This window comes from Platalea leucorodia (assembly GCF_965183815.1).
Source record: "Platalea leucorodia genome assembly, chromosome: 3".
In the NCBI taxonomy this organism is placed as follows: Eukaryota; Metazoa; Chordata; class Aves; order Pelecaniformes; family Threskiornithidae; genus Platalea; species Platalea leucorodia.
The window spans coordinates 1,290,984-1,312,224 of record NC_138825.1 but is presented as its reverse complement, the minus strand read 5'-3'; the positions used below and the strand labels follow the sequence as shown (position 1 = coordinate 1,312,224).

The 21,241-nt window shown below is 57.7% G+C and overlaps 2 protein-coding genes across 2 annotated transcripts in view; both read left to right on the top strand.

The window, feature by feature from the left end:
- ZC3H6 (zinc finger CCCH-type containing 6) overlaps positions 1-7,260 on the top strand; it is a 40,484-nt gene extending 33,224 nt beyond the window's left edge. Inside the window, exons 15-17 of the mRNA XM_082306985.1 lie at positions 1,706-1,844; positions 6,077-6,266; positions 6,914-7,260. The gene's annotated coding sequence lies outside the window, so the exon portion shown is untranslated. The remainder of the gene's footprint in view (positions 1-1,705; positions 1,845-6,076; positions 6,267-6,913) is intronic.
- A 2,587-nt stretch (positions 7,261-9,847) lies between these two features.
- Positions 9,848-21,175, top strand: NAPB (NSF attachment protein beta). The gene is made up of 11 exons (XM_082306986.1): positions 9,848-10,009; positions 13,363-13,442; positions 13,999-14,115; positions 15,254-15,300; positions 15,417-15,494; positions 16,426-16,481; positions 16,918-17,002; positions 17,932-18,036; positions 18,289-18,357; positions 18,840-18,890; positions 20,459-21,175. Exons 1-11 carry the CDS (start codon positions 9,912-9,914, stop codon positions 20,561-20,563), a joined length of 891 nt encoding a protein of 296 aa, XP_082163112.1. The 5' UTR covers positions 9,848-9,911; the 3' UTR covers positions 20,564-21,175.
- The last annotated feature ends 66 nt before the right edge of the window (positions 21,176-21,241 follow it).

The following is a 21,241-nucleotide window of genomic DNA, read 5'->3' as shown; positions in this document are numbered from 1 at the left end:
CAGTATGGGCGATTAACCACAGGATGAGCTTTGCCACACTTGTGCCTGATTCTCCACCCAATAGGATTCTAATCAAAACTGTCTCTTTCCAAAAGATGCGCTCAGCAAAAGCTGTAGGGTTACGTAGGAGGCTAAGGCACACGATGAACAACTGCATCAGTGGAGAGCCTGGCTGTATTTGCGCTTGTTTCCTGAGTGCTTTCAGCTAAAGTCTGCTCTCACAAACTATTTACTGTTGGATCAGTTGGCAGCAAGGGAAGCTCTTGGCAGCTTTGAGCAAAGCTCATCTTGAGGCAACATAAAGGCGAAGACTGACACGGACTATTTCCAAAGAAAGGCTTCCAGCGAGATGCTGCTGCTCCCCTATCCAAAAATGAAATGGGGAACGGCCCAGCTAAAGATGACTTCAGAGTTGGTAGCAGTGACAGAGCAGATTCAGTGCCTGGAAAGATGCGTCGTGGGCTTTGGAAACGAGACAGAAAGGCATAAAATAAAAACATCACAGTAAGAATGTTTACCCCCAGCTGGAGTTGCCAGAGGTCCCACGGCAGGCGGCTCCCACCTCCCGTAACCAGGCTTGGCTGCAGGAGCTGCCCACAGCGTGGATTCCACCTTGCAGAACCTGTTGGATGCCGTCGGTGTTAACTTACTTTGATACAGGCTGCCTCGGCTGCCTTCAGAACGTGCAACACCGCTTGGATTAGGTTCTGCGCGTTGCTCACGAGCAGCTCGGAAGAGGACTTGCTCTCTGCAGTCACCGCTTTGACCCTTAAAAGAGATTTGAAAGGATTTTACTGGAAGAACATCAGACAGTGTGCCACCCCTCTGTGGCCAGAACACTCTCAGTTACTCCCAAACCAGAAGATTGTCCCCTGCGCCGTCAGAGCAGGTATCCACAGAGGCAGGCAAGCCAGGGGAGGACAGGGCTGTTGACAGCAACAGGAGAGAAGAGGGAGCCCACCGAATTGTAACTGAACTCTAAGGGCTACACCCAGACCCAGCAAAGACCTCTGGAGACCACCGCGCACATCTCTTTGAGAAGGGGGCCAACCAGCCTTGGGAGAGATTGTCCTTGACCCCAGCAACTCACCTGGCCACGATGCCGAGCTGGCCGCTGATGGTGTGGGTCCGCTCTGCGGCACACAGCAGCTCTGCGCGGCATCTCTTGTCCAGGCAGTGCTCTGCAATGATCCGGCCGAATTTAACAAACGCCTGCCCGTCGGAAGCGATTTGCCTCGCGCAGGCGACAAGCTGGTCCTTGCTCTAAAACAAAATAGAAATAAACATGTTTGGGGAGAGATCCCGCAAGATGGGAGCATCCAGGAAGCCCAGATACTTTCTGAAGCCAGGAAAGGGCTGGACACCAGCTTCGCATCTCATCAGGAGGAAGTAATTTCTAGTGCTTTGGACAAAGGCAGCTGGTGCCACTCTTACAGGAGCGGGGTAATGGGGGGGGGGGGGTTCAGCAGGCGCTGGGCAGCCCTGACGCTGGCTTTGGCCGTGCTCTTGAGGAAAAAAATACTTTCTTTATGCCTATTAAAGTGCTGGGGTGGAGGGGGTGAAGCACTCCGTACCGTGATGGGGCCCTTCTTCCTCAGGAACTGAGTCATGTGAAGCATCCTTGTTGCCATGTCCTTGGTGACCTGGGACATCTTGCTGGGGCCACCCTGCCACGTGTCATCGTCTTCTCTCTCGTGCTTCGCAGGGCTGCTGGCAAGGGAGATGCTGGGAGGACCGTTCGGGTGCTGTCGAGACAACAACCGAACAGATTTGAAGCCTGGAGCATGCAGACGCACCACCGATGCCAAGAAGTCTCTGCCTGCGTGTTTCTGAAGCAGTTTTTGGTGAGTAAAGGCGACAGGAGAGCTGCCCGCCACCGCAGTGGGTCTGCTCTGCCTTCCCAGCCAGCCCCTCTCGCCCCTGCCTTCACCCGCAGCGGGACTGTCAAATCCAAATGCCCCGTGCTGTTGTCTCCCGGAGCTATCTCCAAATGGGTGCTAGCTGTTGTGTGAGCTGACAGCGCCCGCGGTTGAGAAGTAGGATTAAGTGCTGTAAACCACTCTGCGGAGTGATCTGAATCGTGTTGCTGAAGCCTTTGCCAGCTCCTGACAACCGACAGCGGTTGTTGTGGGAGTGGAGTCGCCGGTAGTCCCAAAGGGCGGTTGTGGGGAGGTGAGGAGCCGAGCAGAAACGGTGTTTCAGGGGAGGGAGAGCAGTACAGCCCTCTGCTCCTCAGAAACGGCGTTTTGGAGATGGGTTTGTTTATGCAAGAGTGTCCGTCAGATCAGATATCCAGAACTCAGCTGAATAGGGCAGCCAGCAACCTGATCTAACTTTGAAGGTGGCCAGGGGTGGGACTATTGACCTCCAGAGGTCCCTGCCAGCATCATTTATCTTAGTGCTCCATGGTGTGGGTACCAGGACTGACTGACAGCCCTGACCATCACCCTGCAGCCAGCGTTGATGGGGAAAAATAGCTACTGTACCGTTTCACCTGCCTCCCTGGCAGCGCCGCTTGCTCGGCCGCTCCCGCCTGGGCAAATGTCTGCTGATTTGGTGTGGCTCAGAGCATCCAGCTCTCGGGCTGGGAAGAGCTTGGCTGCGCGGTTGCGATGTCTCGGAGCGCACCGGTCCCCCGCGTTCTGCAAGCGTTGTGCGATGAGCCGCAGGACGCGTCCGCTGATGCCCTGGACGGCCCGAAGCTGCGTGAGGAGGTAGTGCGCGTTTGCTGACCAGTACCAGACAATGCTGTCCAGGCGGAGATGCCCTTTGTCCCGGCGGCTCTGGAAGAGCTGGCTGGCGCTGCCCACGGCATCAGATGTGAGGACCAGGAGGTGGTCTGCGACGGAGACCAGGTTCGCCTGCGACTGCAGTTGAGCGCTGGCCTCCAGAACCTCTCGGAGGGTGGTTTTGACCCACTGAACGTTAGCCATTAGCCGACTTGCCTTCTCTTCAAAGGTCTGTTTGCTCCTCTCCCTCTCCTCCCGAGAGAGGGGGGACAGGGCTGGTCCAACAACGTCTCGGATGACCTGCAGGTGCTCGGTATTGACCTTCTCCAGGTGGAGCAATAGTGCCTTGGCCCTGAGGGCCACGTCTCTCTGCAGGAGCTCAAAGCGAGTGTACAAGCTGGCGGTAGACAGTGGGGAGACCGAGAGGGTATTGGAGGCATCCAGCAGTGCTTCCATTAGCACCTTTATCTCCTCCCTGAGCGCTAGGATTTCATCACGACCACGGTCTTCAGGGCAGGACAAGTAAGAGAGCCGGGCAGCCTCCTGCAGCCTCAGGGAGTTCTCGGACACAGCAGCCAAGATGCTTTGCGAGCAAAGCTTGTTCTTCACGGCGTTCCCCAGCTCCCGCAGGAACAGGACATCCCTGCCTATGAACCGATCCACAGCGCCCAGCAGGACGTGCGTGCTGACGGCCCACTGGACGCACTGCAGCTCCAGGCTGGCCTTTCCCACCCTGCAGGAGCCCTCCAAGGACGCTGCTTTCTCAAGTAACACTTTGGTGTTCATCTGAGCACGTGAAAACTTGGCTTGGACCTGTAGAAAGCTCTCCCAGACGTCGGGGGAAACGGGATTTCCCTTACTGCAGGCTGCGCTTGCAATGTCTCCTGCTAACTGAACTGCTCCTGCTAAACCCATCATGGTCTCATCCAAAGCCTGTTTGCCTCTCAGAAAGTCAGCAGACAAGATAAAGCCAAATACTTGCTGCGACAGATGATACCAAGAGCCTGCCACGGCCGCCAGGCACTCTTTGGTCTCACAGATCCTTTCTGAGAGCGTGAGTGCCATTTGGAGAAGTCTGCTTGGGCGACGAAGCTGCCTTGGGGCTGTTTCCCTGGCCAGGCTAATAACACGTGGCGTCAGCAACGCAATCTTCTGGTACTGCCCCAGCGTCTCCATCTGGGGAGACTGGGCAACGGGCAGGGCTTCCTTCGCTGCATCGATACAGCCGTTGGAGAGCTCAAGCAAGGCGGAGCAAGCAGCGTTGATGGCCGCCGTATCGTGGGCTCCCGTCGCTGCGAGGAGAGCCGTAATGACAGGGTGCGTATCTCCTTTCCTTGCAACAACATCTGGGTGTAAGTTACCTCCTCGTGGAGACGGACGACTTAAGACCTCATCAGTAACCGTTTTTGGCCCGGTGTGCGACAGGCTGAGTTCAAGCGCCTTTGCAACATCGGCGCTTCGCACTTGTGCCCGGAGAGGGCTGAGGAGATGGGGGTGGTTGGACCCATCCAGCCCGTCTTGGACACGGCGAGCAGCATCCATCAGGCAGCTCGCTGCCTTTGAAAAGGCATCCCTAGTTTGGAGGCAGGAGAGTCTCTCTGGAGAAAGGGCTGTGACCGCTTTCAGCTCAAGGATGGAGCCGGCCAGTTGCTCCACCCAAACCAGCAAGCCGTTCCTGAAAATGGGGTCCGTGGCTCTGTCCACGTACCTGGTGGTAGCTTCAACCACCCACCGAGCCCAGCGGGTGAGGTGAGCTGCGTGCCAAGAGAGCCTCTCCGGGTCCTGACTTTCCAGGGCCTTTTCACACCATTCCCTGTGCTTGGCCATTTCCTGGACGGACAGCTTAAGGAATTCACGCCTGCTGACCGTCTCCTCAAAACACCGCAGGAGGCTTTCTGTCGTCCCAGCCCACGCGTGGTACGAGGACTGCAGTTGCTCAGCAGCGCTCGTCTGGGCTGTGCCGCTGCTCATTTCTGTCAGCAGCGGAGGGAGACTGGCAAGGAGTCTCTTCAAATACTCTACCCGCTCTCCGATTTCTCTCGCCGTTTGGGTTTTGGTGCACCTGGCCAGAACAAAGTCTGCCACTCTGAGCATCTGCTGGGCGTGTGTGAAGAAGGTGGCAGTGAGGGGCTGAAGCTTCTTTAAAAATCCTCCTTGTCCTGCTGGAAAACGCCCTGTAGCAGCAAGGCTAAGGGCATCTTCGACTAACCGCCTCAGGGGCTCCTTACCCTCAAAGAAGGTGTCGAGGATTTGGCACAGCGTAGCTGTGAGCACTGCCTGGTCGAGAGTCTCCACCTCCTCTCTCATGGCGTGGCATTCCTTCTCCAGGCTGCTTTCTCCCCAGCTCTGCCCCGGCCGTCCTTCCTGCTGGCTTACGTGGCTGCAGATGCTCTTCCGCAGCCGTAGCAGAACCCTGCAATGTTTTACCAGGTCCAGCTTCAGATCTGGCCTGGACGAGTCTGCTAGCAGCATGCAGTAGAAAATGACCGCTTCCACGTGAGCGCTGAACTCGCTGTCGGAGAGGTGCGCCGGGTCTGGGCGAGAGAGGAGAGCCAGCAGCCTGCTCGTGTGCTGGGAGAAGGTCCCGTTTCTGTCCCGTGGCTCCTTGCTGCTCGTGTTGTCGACGAGCAGGGAAGTGAGCTCTTTGATGGTCCTCTCCGTCAGCTGGAAAGCATAGTCTTTGGAGAGGTTGACTTGCTGATCCCAGGAGCGTTTGAGATCGCTGTGCTTGGCTGCATGGAGCAAAGGAATGCACTTCTGAAGGAGCTGCAGAGTTTGGGCCAAGCTCCTCTGTCGAGGGCCATCTCCCAGTTCCTCGAGGCGCTGTGCTGTCAGATTGCTCAGCAGAAGCAAGGCCTCGGAAAAGGCCCGGAAAGCAGCCAGCAGTCCTGGCATGTCCCCTGCATCCCGCAGCACGCTCAGGCGTTCCAAAAGCCAGCTGGCAGCCTGACTTATCCTCCTCGCCCCAGCAGCATCTTCGATCTGAAGGATCTAACCAGAAAAAAATGGAAGAAAAACTGGTCAGTGTGGCTAAGGTTCAAAACTCCTTGTTCACTCTTCCATCCTTCGTGCAGCCGAGATGACGCCCCAGCCCTTGTAGGGAAGGGAAGAGGTGCGTTTTCCTCAGCGGACTCGCCCCGGTGAGCACACGGTGAAGAAACAACCGTTCAGCTAGAGCTTCCCCCAGGCCCCAGCCCCTGCCCTGGTGGAGGGCAGCTCTTGTCCCTCCCACAGCTGCGCCCTTACCCACCGCTGCGTCCCAGCCCGACCTCCCCTGCTCGCTCCGCCGCTCTCCCCCTCCGCCCTTACCTTCACTGTCTCGGTTAAGACCCCCTTTGCCGACGCAGCCAGCTCCTCCCTGTGGCTGGGGCTCTCCGGCTGGACCTGGAGCTTGCAGGCTGCCAGCAGCACGCACCTCCCTGCCCGGACGAGGGACTCGGCCGCGGGGCGCGTCTCCTCCTTGAACACCTCGTCGCTGGACTCCGCAGCCAACCTGGAAGCCAACAGAAGCCGCTGGGCTCAGCTCCTTGCCGTCCCGTGAGTACCGGCCTCGGCGGGTAGCAGCAAGGATGCCGCGCCGGCCTCGGGCTGTATCACAACAATGAGCTGCGCCAGACCTTAACTGGGCTTGAATTGGTTTTAGCTGTATTTGCAAACTGTTTCACAACCTTTTGCAGCGGCTGCAATTCACTTTAAGATAGGGTGTCTGCTATCTACCAGGCCCCAGCTGTAATGGCAAAATAACCCAGTGGCTGGTGCCTCATCTGTGGCTTTGGGCTCCCGTTTCCTGAAGCATTCAGTCAATCCACTAAAGCATTCGGTCAGATATCCGATTCTTATTTTATAATGCATTTAGCTTAAACGTTGCTTGTTGAGGTTTTGCTTACTTTGCCACATCCCTTCCAGGCACGTATCCCTGCTTTGTCCCAGCTCTCCTTTTCCCTAATCCTGCTCCCCCCTCACGTTCCCACCTCTCCGGCAGGGTGCAGGCAGGAGAGGCAGGCTCCCTGCCAGTTCCTTTGCCGTCCCTTCCTCCTCCTTCCCAGCTCCCAAATCTGCCCGGGAGACACCCAGCAAACTTACCTCCTTGCAACGGAAGCGAGTTCTTCCGTGGCTTTGGCTAATTTTTCTGCCTTCTCCCCTAAATTGGGAAAGGCCTGACAAATCCCATCTTCCCATTCCAGGGCGAGGATTAGATGGCAGAGCTGCGCAGCCATGGGGCAGAGGACCCTTTGAATAGCTTTGTTTTCTGTTACGAGCCCGAGGTCGGAGAGAGAAAAAGGCTCCATTGCGTCCTGCCTGGAAAAGGGAAACAAAACCTGGGATTATTTGGGATCTGTAACCGTTACCAGTTTTACTAGCGACCTCGGATTTGGATGGCAGCTTCTGGCTGTGGAAATGCGACCGGGTTTGGTTTCTCTCAGCCCTGCGACGAGGTCGGCAGCCTGCGTTTCGCCTTTCGGACCCCCGGCTCTGCAGGCTGGCTCTGCTCAGCGCCGAGGCACGGCCGCGGCTCCGGGACGCCCCGGACCCATCCCACCCTCCCGAGTTTCCATCCGCGCGGCTCCCGCCCGGACGCGAGCCCAGGTATTGCCTTACGAGTGTTGGGGACGGGGTCGCGGGCTCTTCCCCGCAGCGAGACCCGGTGACGGTGACGTGACCTCCCAGCAACCGGGAGGAGGGATGCGGGGGTGCCCGCGCCACAGCAGCTCCTGGGCAGGGATGCGAGCCCACGGCGGGGTGCGGGGGGATTAATTACACATTGATGGCCTCAGCCCGGGGCAGGGTGAGAGGCCGAGGCGGAAGGCACGCCCCGGGGGGGCTGGCGGCTGGCACCCCCGCCGGCCTCTCTCCTGCTCCCCCCGGCTCCTGCGAGGCCAGGGACGTGTCCGGGGCCCTGGGGGCTGCCTCGGGCCTGGCGGTGCCCCCCGGGGCCGCTGGGGGTCCGGAGGGCCCGGGGCTGGCGGGCCGGGGGGGGCCCCGCCGCCGGGATGCGCCAGCGTCGCCATGGAGACGCCGGCGGCGCAGGGCGGTGACGCCATCGCGGGGCGCCCGGCCGCGGGGCACGCCGGGAGCTGTAGTCCGGCCTTGGGGGCGGCAGGGCCGGGCCGCCGCCTCCGCCCGCCCCCAGCGGCGGCCTCGGGCCTCAACGCCCCGGCCCCGGGCCGCTAATCGGGCTCATGGAGGGGCCGGCTGTCGGCACGGCTGAGTCCTGGCCCTTCCAGCCCCTTAATCCTGCCGCTGTGCCAGCCTCCCCGCCTCCCGCCGCCATCCCGCCTCCCGCCGCCATGCCGCTGCCCTTGTAGGGGCTGAGGGGGCTGCGTGCGGGTTGCCCTCAAAGCCAAGGGAATAAGCCGCGGGGCGAGTGGGGAGGACGCCTCGAGGGGTCCCTCCTCACGCCCGAGAGCCGGGCTCCTGCTCGGGCCTTCGCCGAGGAGCGTCGCGCGCAGGGCCTGGGCCGCGCGGCCTTGGGTTAAGGAGCGAGGCTGGTGCGGCGTGGCAGGGCGTATAAAAAAAAAAGAGCGCTTGCTGCCTTCTGCTCTCCTCCTGTGCGACGGCCGTAAGCCCCGCGCTGCCCTGCCTACGGGAGGGACTCGCCTGCGCGCTCAGATTATCGGGGGGTAGGACACAAATCCATGCGAGAGCGAAAACGGGCGCGTTTTCTGCCTCTTCTGACTTTTTCCGCATCCTGAATGCAGTATATCCACCAGGAACGACGACCCTTCTCCCAGGAGCCTGAGCTTCAGCTCCACCTCCTGCGTTAAAGTTGAAGTAATTCCGTAGAAACTCGGAGTAAAGCAAACAAAAGCAGAATCAGAGCTGGGAAAAAAAAAAAAAAAACCAAACCAACCCCTTCAGGTTGGGATAAACTCACTTTTTCTTCTTTCCGGCACGCTCCCGCGTGCAGCTGGCGTGGGAGCGGGTGAGGAGCGATAGGGATTGATCCCGACTACGCTCTGCCCGTCAGCGCTGCGTGCCGGTCGCGGATGGCTGTCCCGTAACGTGCGGGAGCTGGATCCTGCTCCCGTTTCTCCACGTTTTAAGCACTCCCATCCCCGTGACGGCCGATTTCCCACCGGAGCCATACGTTTTCAGGAAGGTCATGAACAAATCTACCTTTAGAAGTGACGTTTGTCACTCTGAGGGTTACAGATGCCGCTGGGGCGGCGCAGCTGCACAAGCTTCACCCTCTTGCACAGTCGTCCCTTGTTGTGAAGGTGCAAAAGCCGATTGACTCCAGCTGCTCGCGCAGGTGTCGGCACGCTTGCTTTTGAAAGAAGCTGCAAAAGAGTCGGGAGAGTTTCTGGGCCTTCGCGCCGCCTGACCGCAGCGCGCAGAACGTGGATCGCGAGTCGACGCTGCTGCTGCTTCCAAAACGCCGGAGGGAAAACCTCGCCAACCTTGCGCCTCTGGAAAACCGAAACGAGGGAAAACCCCGCCAGGTGGGCCTGCCTCCTGCCCTCCGGGGTGGGCATCCTGCGCGGGTCGGGAAGCTGGGGCGGCACGGGCCGGGGGGTCTGTGCAACGTGCATCATCGTGCAGCGTGAATTGTGCAACGTGCAACATGCGTCTTGCAACGTGAATCGTGCAGTGTGCAGCACGCGTCTTGCGACTTGCATCGTGCGATGTGAATTGTGCAGTATGTAACATGCATCTTGCAACACGAATTGTGCAACGTGCAACATGCATCGTGCAACATGAATTGCGCATCGTGCAACATGAATTGCGCCTGTAACGTGAATTGTGCAATATGCGTCTTGCAACGTGAATTGTGCAGTGTGCGACGTGCGTCGTGCAACACGAATCGTGCATCGTGCACCGTGAATTGTGCAATATGCAACACGCAGCACGCAACATGAATTGTGCAGCGTGCAACGTGAACCGTTCAATATGAATCGTGAATCGTGCAACATGCAGCTCGCGACACGAATCGTGCACCGCGCAGCGTGCGTTGTGCAAGGCGCACCGCGCAACCCGCATCGTGCACCCCGCAACACGACTCGTGCGATGTTGCAACCCGCAGCGCGCGGCCTGCAGCTTGCACCGTGCAGAGCTTGCACCGTGCAGCCTGCGTGATGCGCAGGCCCCGCCCCCGCGCCCGCCGCCGCCCTCCCCGTGCACGCGCCCGCCGGTGCAGCGGAGGAGGAGGAGGAGGAGGAAGGACGGAGGAGGCCGGGCGCGATGGACAGCACGGGCAAGGAGCGGGAGGCCGTGCAGCTGATGGCGGAGGCGGAGAAGCGGGTGAAGGGCTCCCACTCCTTCCTGCGGGGGCTCTTCGGGTGAGCGGGGCGGGGGGCAACATGGGGGGGTGCAAAAAGGGGGGGCACGGTGTGCAAAATGGGGGGCTTGCAAAGTGTGCGAAGGGAGGGGTTGCAAAAAGGGGGGGCCACGGTGTGCAAAATGGGGGGCTTGCAAAGTGTGTGAAGGGAGGGGTTGCAAAAAGGGGGGGCCACGGTGTGCAAAATGGGGGGCTTGCAAAGTGCGTTGAGGGAGGGAGTGCAAATAAGGGGGGGCACGGTGGGCAAAATGGGGGGCTTGCAAGGTGCGTGGAGGGAGGGGTTGCAAAAAGGGGGTGCTGGTGGGCAAAATGGGGGGCTTGCAAGGTGCGCGAAGGGAGGGGTTGCAAAAAGGGGGTGCTGGTGTGCAAAATGGGGGGCTTGCAAGGTGCATGGAGGGCGGGAGTGCAAAAAGGGGGTGCAGGTGTGCAAAATGGGGGGCTTGCAAAGTGCGCAAAGGGAGGGGTTGCAAAAAGGGGGTGCAGGTGGGCAAAATGGGGGGCTTGCAAGGTGCGTCTAGGGAGGGAGTGCAAAAAAAGGGGGGGGCACGGGCAAAATGGGGGGCTTGCAAGGTGCGTGGAGGGAGGGAGTGCAAAACGGGGGGTGCAGGTGGGCAAAAGAAGGGGTTGCAAAAAGGGGGTGGGCAGGTGCGTGAAGGGAGGGGTTGCGAAAGGGGGTCACGGTGTGCAAAATGGGGGGCTTGCAAGGTGTGCGAAGGGAGGTGGTGCAAAAGGAGGGGTGCAGGTGCGCGAAGGGTGAGGTTGCAAAATGAGGGTGTGCAGCTGTGCGAAGGGAGGGGTTGCAAAGAGGAGGGGCACAGGTGTGCGAAGGGAGGGGTTGGGAAAGGAGGCGTGCAGGTGTGCGAAGGGTGAGGTTGCAAAATGGGGGTGTGCAGGTGTGCAAAAGGAGGGGTTGCAAAAAGGGGGGTGCTGGTGTGCAAAGGTAGGAGGTGCAAAAGGGGGGGAGCACAGTGTGCAAAATAGGGGGCTTGCAAGGTGTGCCAAGGGAGGGGTTGCGAAAAGGGGGGGTGCGGGTGTGCAAAGGGAGGGGTGGCAAAAAAGAGGGGGTGCGGGTGTGCCAAAAGAGGGGTGGCAAAATGGGGGTGTGCAGGTGTGCGAAGGGAGCTGGGTGCCTGCAGAGGGGCAGCCCCTGCTCCTGCCCCCCCGCCCGGGTGCTGTGCCCCCCGCTCCAGCGTGGGTGAGGGTCTCCCCTCGTGAGAGGGGATGGGGGGGTGAAACACAGCCCCCCCATAGCGTAGCAGGGGGTGCTCCGGCAGCCCCCCTCTCCGGTGGGCGCAGCGGTGTGATGAGCCCGCTGGGCCTCTGCAGCCCGGGGCGCCTGCCCGTGCCCCCCGCCGCGTTCAGGCCACCGCGGGGGGGTCCCCGGGCCCGGCTGCAGGGCGGCTGTGCTTGCTCATCCCAGCTTTATCCCGCTGGTAATCCGCTCGCGGTCACGGCGTCGCCGGGGTTCGCCCTGGCGAGGGCTGGCCGCCCCCGCGTCCCGGGCAGCATCCCGGCAGCTTCGGGCCAGGCGCGGGGGTTTACGGATGGTTTTGTGCCCAGCGGAGCCGCGGTCCCCTCCGGAGGGACGGGGTGGTCGGGGGGAGTGACACCCCCAAAAATGGCAAAGCTTCCTTTTTCCTGGGTCTTTTTATTCAAAAGTAGATATTCCCGGGGGTGCGAGAGCTGTGCCCGGAAGGGTTTTGAAAAACTGGCAGTTTTGGCCGCCTCAATCTTGCCTTTTTTTAATATATTTTTAAGAAAAGAGCATTTACGGAGCGATGCTCTCACAGAGGCCTTGGTGTTTCTAAATAACAGCCTGGAAAAATCCAGTGCCCGCAGCCCCAAAAGCAGAAGTTTTAAAAATAAATTCCTCCCAGCCTCTGGCAGATTAATCGGGCAGGGCGCGCTCCAGGGGCGTAATCCGGGCAGCAAATTGCTGAAAATCCTTGGAGCGCACCGGCAGAGATTTTGAGAGGCAAATTTCTCATTTTCCTGGGCTAAAAATAGATGCAAGAAGAATTGCTTTTAAAATGGACGAAGAGGTGGTGGGTGACTTTGCTCTTGGCATCCTCCCGGTGAAGGGGGGTGCCAGGCCGCCGGGTGCCCGGCCAAAAGCGTTACTGAGAGCCAGGCTTTTTCCTGAAGATCTCTATTAGCTTGCACAAGTGCTTTGCTTTTTTTTTTTTATTGTTGTTTTTGGGGTTTTTTTTTTGAGACTAAAAGGCTGAAAACCGCCCCGTTTTGGACGCCGCGCAGGGTGTAGCGTTACCTCGTGCCGCCTCCTTTGGCTTTAGCTCAGGCGAAAGGCGGCTTTCAGGAGCAAGACGGAGCGGTCCCAAACAAACCCGCCTGCACTTAGCGATGAAACGCGGTCGGCTGCCAGGAGGAGGAAGGGAAAAAACAACGGCAATAATAAATGTTGTCAGCTCCGGCCCTTTCTGGGGGCTGTGCGCTACACAGGGCAGTGACGAGCTTGCAGGAGTCAGTCGGTGAAGAAATCTGCGTTTAATTAACAAAAATATTTAACGTCTTTCTCAAGAGAAATTAATCATGGGGCTCGGGGAGCCGAGTGAGGCTACGAAACCCCATCGCTCGGACCCGAGCGGTTCTCTGGCTCGCCTTCCCTACCCGAAAAGGCGGAGGAGAGAACCCACCGGCGCGTCGGGGGGGCCTGGCCTGGCGAGGTTTATTTGTTCTGCAGGCAGCAAGTTGTCTGGCGTCTCTTTGATTCTTGCTTTGCTTTATGTTCCCTCAGTGACGCAGTAGTTGGTTGCCTACTAGAGTTTGCTTTTTGCAGGTGTTTTTGCTGAGTGTCTGTACGAGCCAGCTGCTCCTGCCCAAAAAAGAGGGATCCGAGTCAAAGAGCAGACGGGGGCTCGCTCCAGCCCCCGAACTCTTTAGGAACGTGCCAGCCCCCTCGGTTGCCACATCAGGAGCGGGTTTCCCTCTGCTTTTCTGTCCCTGCTTTATGCAATGAACAACTCTGCCTCCCCTTTCTCGCCAGGGCTTGGTTATTCGGTGCCCGCCAGCTCTGCCCGCTCCCCGTGGCAGCGGGGCTCGGGGGGATCCCGTTAGGCGCTAATTGAATCTCTCCCCGCCTGCATCGGGCCCTGGTAAGGAGCTGGCCCCCCCCGGGAGAGGGTCCGGGGAGGGCGGGGGGCTGCTGGCCCCCCAAATCCAGCTCTCCCCTCTCTGAGCAGCGTGATGCTCACCCTGCGTTTTAAAAATCAGGGTGATCAGCCTCGTCAAGCCCGGGGCTGCACCACCCCAAGCCCCACCGCGGCTCTCGGCCCCCGTTTCGGGGGCAGCGTTTTGTTCCGGCGCGGTCTCAGGGCCGCTCTGGCTGCGTTTCAGGGGCAACACCAGGGTGGAGGAAGCCTGCGAGATGTACACCAGGGCTGCCAACATGTTCAAGATCGCCAAAAACTGGAGCGGTGAGTACAGCCCCCGCCGGCGGGGGGGCTGCGCAGAGGGCGGCTGACGCCGGGGCGACCCGCGAGCATCTTCCTGCAAACGACGGCCGCCAAGTTTCACATCCCAGGCTGTTTCCCTGGGGATGGTCCCTGTGGCGATGCAGTTCCTCTGCTCTGCCTGGCCCTGCCGTCGTTTAAATTTTGGGAGGGTGGTCAAGGGGGGGGTGACCTGAATGTTCCTGATGTTAAATTAGCCGGGGTGCAGTTTCCCGTTTCAAAGTGGAAGCTCGTCATTCTGCAGGGACGCCTGCTCAAGGGGCGCTGCCCTGGGTTCGCCCTCCAGCAAGGAAATACCTTGGGTCGGACCTCAAATCCGATGGATTTCGAGGTCCTGCGCCCCGTGGGGATGGCTCAGCCCCCGGCAGACAGGCGGTGCCTGGCCACAAAGGATTTGGGCTCGTTGCATCTCCCGGCCTCTCTGGGTGCCGGGAAGCGACGCCTGCTTTGCCATTTTGCGGCGGTACCGCTCGTTGCCGGGCCGGAGGGGTTCACGGGCCGGCGTGTGCTTCTCTCCCAGCCGCAGGAAACGCGTTTTGTCAGGCGGCCAAGCTGCACATGCAGCTGCAGAGCAAACACGACTCGGCCACCAGCTTCGTGGACGCCGGGAATGCCTACAAAAAAGCAGACCCGCAAGGTAAGGGGAGCGAAATCCGGGGTCGTTTCTTGCAAAGCGGCTTAGCGGCAGAGGAGGTGGCGCGCCGAGGCTTTCGGTAGTCACCGGCTCCGCGGGGCTGCGGCTCCGTGCTGCAAACTGCTCGAAAGCCGTGGTACCTCCGGCACTTCTGCTTCTCCAAAGCAGCTCTTCAGAGGACGCGAGATAGTCAGCGCCGTCTTGGTCTGCCGCGTGGGCCGGCACGCGTCGGGGCGTCATCTCTAGGTGGTCTCTGGCGCTCCGGCTGTGCCAAAGCCTTCGCTGAGGTTCGGTACGCTGCCGAGCATTGGTTTGCCCCTTGGTAGCTCCCTTCCTGGTTTAGCTTGGCTTCGCAGATCTTAAGGAATGCTTCAGGCAGGTCTGGATCGCAGTGGGATCCCTGCCCTTGGCCCCAGCCCCCTCCCAGGGGTTTCCCCGGGGCAGAGGCGAGGCGGGAGGAAAACGGCCCGGCCTTTGATGGGGTGAGGATAAAGGATCTGGATTCTTTAAATCTGGCTGTAAAGAGCAGGGTTGTGGTTTCTGGGAAGACCTCCGATTCCCCTGCCCCCAGCTGAGAGCTTGGGGACAAACCAGCCAACCCAGCGGTCCCACCTCTGCCAGGGGCTGCAGAAACCTAACTCGGGGCTGATGCTGCTGTTCCGTAACTGTAAAATGCCCAGATTTCCTAGAAAAATGGCAGCCTCTGCGTGTTTATGAGATGGGCATGTTGAATTTGGCTCTGTTTGAGGATGCAGCCTGACAAACCCGGGGTACGAATCGTTTGTATTTTGCCCATCCTAATTTTTCACTGTGACCTGTCAGCGTCGGGATTTTTGCCCGGGCGAACCGGCAGGCTGCCGGTGGGATGGGGGCGTTCGGCCTGGGTGAAGGGGGGGGATTAGGTCTGCAGGTGCAAAAATGCGAGGGACGTTACATCTGTAGGTCTTAGGGCTGGAGAATGCTATGCCTGTTGTTCCAGACGTACGTGTGTGAGCAGGTATTTATTGAAGCAGCTGGTTTGGGGTCTGAGGAAGAGAAATGTTACCCAGATCTGATTTTTGGAGGGGGCAGGGAGGTTTTGGGCCGGGAAGTCTGACGTGCTGGCTGACTTTATCGTTTTTCCCGAACACTCATGCTGCAGAGGCCATCAACTGCTTAAATGCAGCTATCGATATCTACACCGACATGGTAAGAAGCTGCGCTGGCAGCTCGCGGACCGATGTAAGAGATGCAGCTCGGGAAACGCTGTGCGCGCCGGGCGGAGGGGGAGCCCCCGCCTCACGTGCACCCTCTGCCTTCCCTAGGGGCGATTCACCATCGCTGCCAAGCACCACATCACCATTGCGGAGATCTACGAGGCCGAGCTGGTAGACATTGAGAAGGTAAGGGTGCCACTCTGCAGGTGCTGCGGCGGCTGCATTTCCTTCCCCGGCCAGAGCAGCGCGGCAGATAAAACCCATCTCCCGTCCGGCACCGGGCTGCTTTATGCAGGTGCGGCGTTAGCGTTAGCAGGGCGAGCGGGATTTCCCCGGTGCGGGTCTGTCGCGGGGCAGTCCTGGCTCGTTGCGTGCCCCTCTGCTGAGCAGCAGCACGGCAGGGCTGGCGGAGACGCCCAGCTGAGAAACCTTCGCGACTGAAGGGGTGTTTCACAGCTGAAAAGGGCTTTGGAAAAGTTGTGGGGGCAGTTTTATAGCTCTTTTCTGACGCACCCAAAGGAAGCTGCTGCTACTTTTACTTCCCACTTCAGCACCGACCCTCTCTCGTTCCCGTAACCGAGGTCCCCGAGCAGGAATCCTGCAGCAGCAAAACTGGCTGCAGATCTTCTGCGTGGAGTTTGCAGAACAAAAAATGTACGGTTTCGAGATGTTATTTTCTAGACAATCGTTTGCTTCCTCAGCTCCGCTTCACTGGATCCCGTCTCTCCCTGTTAACGGCTTCAGTGTTGCCTCTCCGCCTGCAGCCCCACTTAAATCGAGCGCTGCTCTGTTAAGCGCTTTATTGCGGCAAACCTGGCAGAAGCCTTGTCGCACCGTGACGACAAGCGTTCGCAGTCGTCACCTCAAGCGTAGTGTCACCCGTGTTAAACCTGCACCGGATTTCGGGATTTCGAGACCCTGAACAAGTTCACGGTCAAATTTCCAAGGGCAGGCTCGCGTTTGAGCGCGCGGGGGGGTGCGCGGCAGGGCCTCGCCCCACCAGGAGCCCCGCGCTGCGCGGCGTGGGGGAGCTTTGGTGAACGCGGTCGCCGTGCGCTGGGCTGACCAAAACCTGTGCTTCAGAAGCGGCGCTCAGGCGTGGCGTTTGTGTCCCCAGGCGATTGCGCACTACGAGCAGGCTGCAGACTATTACAAAGGAGAGGAGTCCAACAGGCAAGTGGCCTTCGTGCAAGAGTCGCGACGGGGAGGGGCTGGAGACGGGGATTTGTCCTAGATGATGGCCCACGCGCTTGCACGCCTCGCCTGCCAGCCCCTTCCTAAGCGTCCTTGGGGGGGGCAGGTCCTACTTAGATTTTTGGTGAAGGGTCTCATCCTGCGCGCAGGCTTGTCTGGTTTGGGGTGCAGAGGAAGCACAGAGGGATTGCACGGTGTCTGACACCAGGCCTGCGCTGAGCTGAAGGTCTCCCTGCTTTTCTGTGTGCTTTAATTTTGGTTGTTAAAAAGAAAATTCCCTTAATTGGCAGCTTTTGGGTCCCGCTTTTATACACGCTAAGTAGTACAGGTAGTGCTTGGAGGTACCAGGGAATGGATTTCTTTTTTTTCCCCCTCAGGACACACTTACTTACTTTAACGCTATCATTGATTGCAGCTCAGCCAACAAGTGCCTGCTGAAGGTGGCTGCCTACGCCGCGCAGCTGGAGCAGTACCAGAAGGCGATAGAGATCTATGAGCAGGTGAGGACGCGCGCTTCTCCGACGGGGCTGGGGCGGCCTGGCCGCCAGCGCCCGCGCAGTGCCGGCCAGCGCGTCCCGCGGCGGCAGTCGCGGCACGGGGACACGGCGAGTTTTCTGCTGTCGGGAGGAGTTACCCGCAGCTAAGTTTTTAAGGACTTTGCTACATGGGGGATGTTTCGGGTCCAGGTGGGGGTGAACGGGTTTCTTGTTTAAATGGTGCTGCGGATTGGATGAGAGATGGAAATTAGAGAAAATCCTGAGCCGAAAATGTCTTGGAAATGAAAAGCGGGTCAGTGTGTCGGTCTCACAGAACTGCCGCGGCCTAGAAGCTCCTCATCTTACTCATTTCGGGGCTGATTATGCCTTTACGAGATGAGGTTTGCTCCTTCGCTTTTGAGAGCTGCTTTAACTTAACCAAAGGCATTTTATTCCCCCGAATTCTGTTGTTTCTAGAGAAAGGCAATCTATAATTACACTTTGGATCATATTTACAAATATAGTTGGCAGAAAATTCCCCGCCAGATTTGTAAACCTGATTGCCCTGCTTTTGTACCAGGTATTGACCTGGCAGGACTGGCTTTTGTGCTTCGGGAGGGTGAATGCTGGCGCGGGTTTTCGCCGAGTGGGCTTGCCTTCCCCTTCCCGCCTGGGACAGGCCGTGTCGAGGTGCCGGCGTGGGACCCCTGCCCTGCTGCAGCGGCTCCCGGGGAGGCTCGCGCGGCCGCCGGCGGGTCGCTGACCTCGCTTGGGGTTAGTTAAAAATCCGTCCGGCTTCCCAGCAGCTCTTGGTACGGACGCTGCCATTTTTTCCGTTGTCTTTATTCACATGATGGTGCCGTGCGTAATTTTAATCAGCCGCCCTGTTTTTAATTCAGTTCTTAATGATGCGGTTTCCTTTCCCAACTCTAATAACATCTTTTTGGGCCTAGGTCGGAACAAACACGATGGATAACCCTTTGCTCAAGTACAGCGCGAAAGAGTATTTCTTCAAAGCCGCTCTGTGCCACTTCATCGTGGACGAGCTGAACGCGAAGGTGAGTGGGCTCGGGGCGGTTGTCCCAAGCCGCCTGCCTCCCTCTTAATCCGCCTTTGCCGGCTGAGGCGCGTTCTGGCGCGCCGCGGGACCGGCGCGGCTGTCGCACGGCCCGAAGCGCCGTTGTGTCGGATCGGGTTCGCAGTGACCTTTCCCGAGCCCTCTCTGCGGTTTTAGGACCGGAAAGCAAAAACAGAAATAAAAAGCAAGTAGTTTTGTGTGAAACGAGCCTAAGGGTTGTCTTCTCTTTCAGCTCGCGCTTGAGAAATACGAAGAGATGTTCCCAGCGTTCACAGATTCACGGGAGTGCAAGCTATTGAAAGTGAGTAAGGCCAGTATTAAAAGAACAGTCGCTCGCAAACACAAACCGCCCTCGGCTTGGCGCTTTTTCACCTTGCCGGAGCTTTGGTCATTTATTCAAACGTTTTAGAGGACAGCAGACTCGCTTTGCACCGGGTTTATACCAGACTTGCGGAAGGAGCTGCAGCAGAAGGGTGATTCTTCCAGCTAACCTAAAAAAAAACCCAAGTATTTTTGTGTTCGTGGCGGGTGGTTTGGGGAGGTTGCGAAGGTGCCGCTGCCGGACACGTGGGTGCCCCACAGCGCAGAGGTCCCTGGGGACGAGATGCCCGCAGGAACGCGCGGTAACGGAGTATTTTCTCATTTTTAATTTCATTTTTAATTTCATTTTTTAATTTCATTTTTAATTTCATTTTTCATTTTTAATTTCATTTTTAATTTCATTTCTCTCATTTTTAATTTCTCATTTTCTCATTTTTATTTTCTCTTTTTTTTTTGTTCTAGAAACTGCTGGAAGCCCACGAGGAGCAGAACTGCGAGGCGTACACCGAGGCAGTAAGTAGTTGCCCATTCGCTAAGGTGCGCGCGCCGACGGCGGGTTGCCCCGTTTTTTGTATCTTTTTGGGGTGCGTGCGCTGTTCGGTGCCGGGTAAGCGCCTGCCCCGGCTGCGAGCGCGGGGCGGAACAGCGGGCGCCTCGCGGCTCGCCCGCCCCGCCAGGGAGCAGGGGAAGCCCCGGCCCGCCTGCGCTCCAGCCCCTTTCCGCGTTCGACAGTGGCTTAAAGCGCGCTCCGCGGTTTTGGATAGAGCTGCTTTATTTTGTGTTACGTTGGGCGTTTCTGTTACGTTGGGTGTTCTGTTAGGTTAGGTGTTCCTGTTAGGTGTTTCTGTCTGTTAGGTGTTCCTGTTAGGTTAGGTGTTCCTGTTATGTTAGACGTTTTGGTTACATTAGGTGTTTCGGTTAGGTGTTCCTGTTTGGTTAGGTGGGCGTTCCGGTTAGGTTAGGCGTTCCGGTTACGTTAGGTGTTTTCGGTTAGGTGTTCCTGTTTCGGTTAGGTGTTCCTGTTTGGTTAGGTGTTCCTGTTAGGTTAGGCGTTTTGGTTACGTTAGGCGTTTCGGTTAGGTGTTCCTGTCTGTTAGGTGTTCCTGTTAGGTTAGGTGTTTGTTAGGTTAGGCGTTTCTGTTTGTTAGGTTAGGTGTTTCGGTTAGGTGTTCCTGTTAGGTTAGGTGTTCACGTTAGGTGTTCCTGTTAGGTTAGGCGTTCCTGTTAGGTTAGGCGTTTCTGTTACGTTAGGCATTTTGGTTACGTTAGGCGTTTCGGTTAGCTGTTCCTGTCTTGTTAGGTGTTCCTGTTACGTTAGGTGTTCCTGTTACGTTAGGTGTGTGTTTGTTTCGGTTAGGTGTTTCTGTCTGTTAGGTGTTCCTGTTAGGTTAGGTGTTCACGTTAGGTGTTCCTGTTTGGTTAGGTGGGCGTTTCGGTTACGTTGGGCGTTTCGGTTACGTTGGGCGTTTCGGTTACGTTGGGCGTTTCGGTTACGTTGGGCGTTTCGGTTAGGTGTTCCTGTTAGGTTAGGTGTTTCGGTTAGGTGTTCCTGTCTGTTAGGTGTTCCTGTTAGGTTAGGTGTTTGTTAGGTTAGGCGTTTCTGTTTGTTAGGTTAGGCGTTTGGTTAGGTTTAGGTGTTCCTGTTAGGTTAGGTGTTTCTGTTTGTTAGGTTAGGCGTTTCTGTTACGTTAGGCATTTTGGTTACGTTAGGTGTTTCGGTTAGGTGTTCCTGTCTTGTTAGGTGTTCCTGTTATGTTAGGTGTTTGTTAGGTTAGGCGTTTCTGTTACATTAGGCATTTTGGTTACGTTAGGCGTTTTGGTTAGCTGTTCCTGTCCTGTTAGGTGTTCCTGTTTGGTTAGGTGTGTGTGTGTTTCTGTTAGGTTGGGTGTTTCTGTTACGTTAGGTGGGTGTTTCTGTTAGGTGTTATGTTTGTTATGTTACTTACCTTTATTTCATTTCTCTGGGAAGACCACAAGTTTTCAAAGACCACACTTGAAGAGCTGCCCAGCGCTGCTTTTGCAGCAGCCTCCTTTGCTTTCGAATACCTTCGCTTAAACTGTTGGTGCGTTTTCCCCCACAGGTCAAAGAATTCGATTCCATATCGCGGCTGGACCAGTGGCTTACAACCATGTTGCTTCGCATCAAAAAGTCAATCCAAGGAGAAGGGGACGGGGACCTGAAGTGAAGGGCACGCAGGCCGAGCGATCTGCTCGCGTTACAGCCAAGGACCGCTCCGGGACGCGCGATACGACGCCCAGCTTTATTCTGTCGCTTACAAACCCCGTGACCTGTGTGTTTCTTTAGTATCCCGCTCTTTGTCGTGACAACACGGGTAGAGGTGAGGCGATGCTCAGCCCTTTCGGAGGCGAAAGAAGCGCTTCTGGCAGCAATCCTTCCTTGGTTTTGTTCGCTGTGAGCCCTTACAGCTGCTGTTTTTTCCTGCTGTTCTGTCTTAAGGCTCAGTACCGTTGATTCCAGCATGTAAATATTTTGTCCGCGCCAGTACAGTACCAATAATCGCTTCTGAGCTGTTGCTGTATCGTCACTGTTTTCTGTTTGTAAAGGGACCTCTGGCAGATACACTTGGACCGCGGTGGCTTGGTTTTTAATGGTTGAGCTTTTTTAATGGTGCTAGGGAAAGGCTTTGAGACTCGCGGACGGCGTGCACGCCTGCGCGTGCCTCCTGTACGGATACACGCGCGCACGTACGGGTGCAGAACGCGGAGGGGGCCAGGGCTGCCGCGACCGGTGCCAGCCCTCGCGAGCAGAGCGAGTTGTGGTGTGTTTTGTATTTCAGAGCTAAATATAAAACGTAAGGTTCTTCTCTATTTTCTTGGATCTATTTTTCCACTTTATTTTGTGG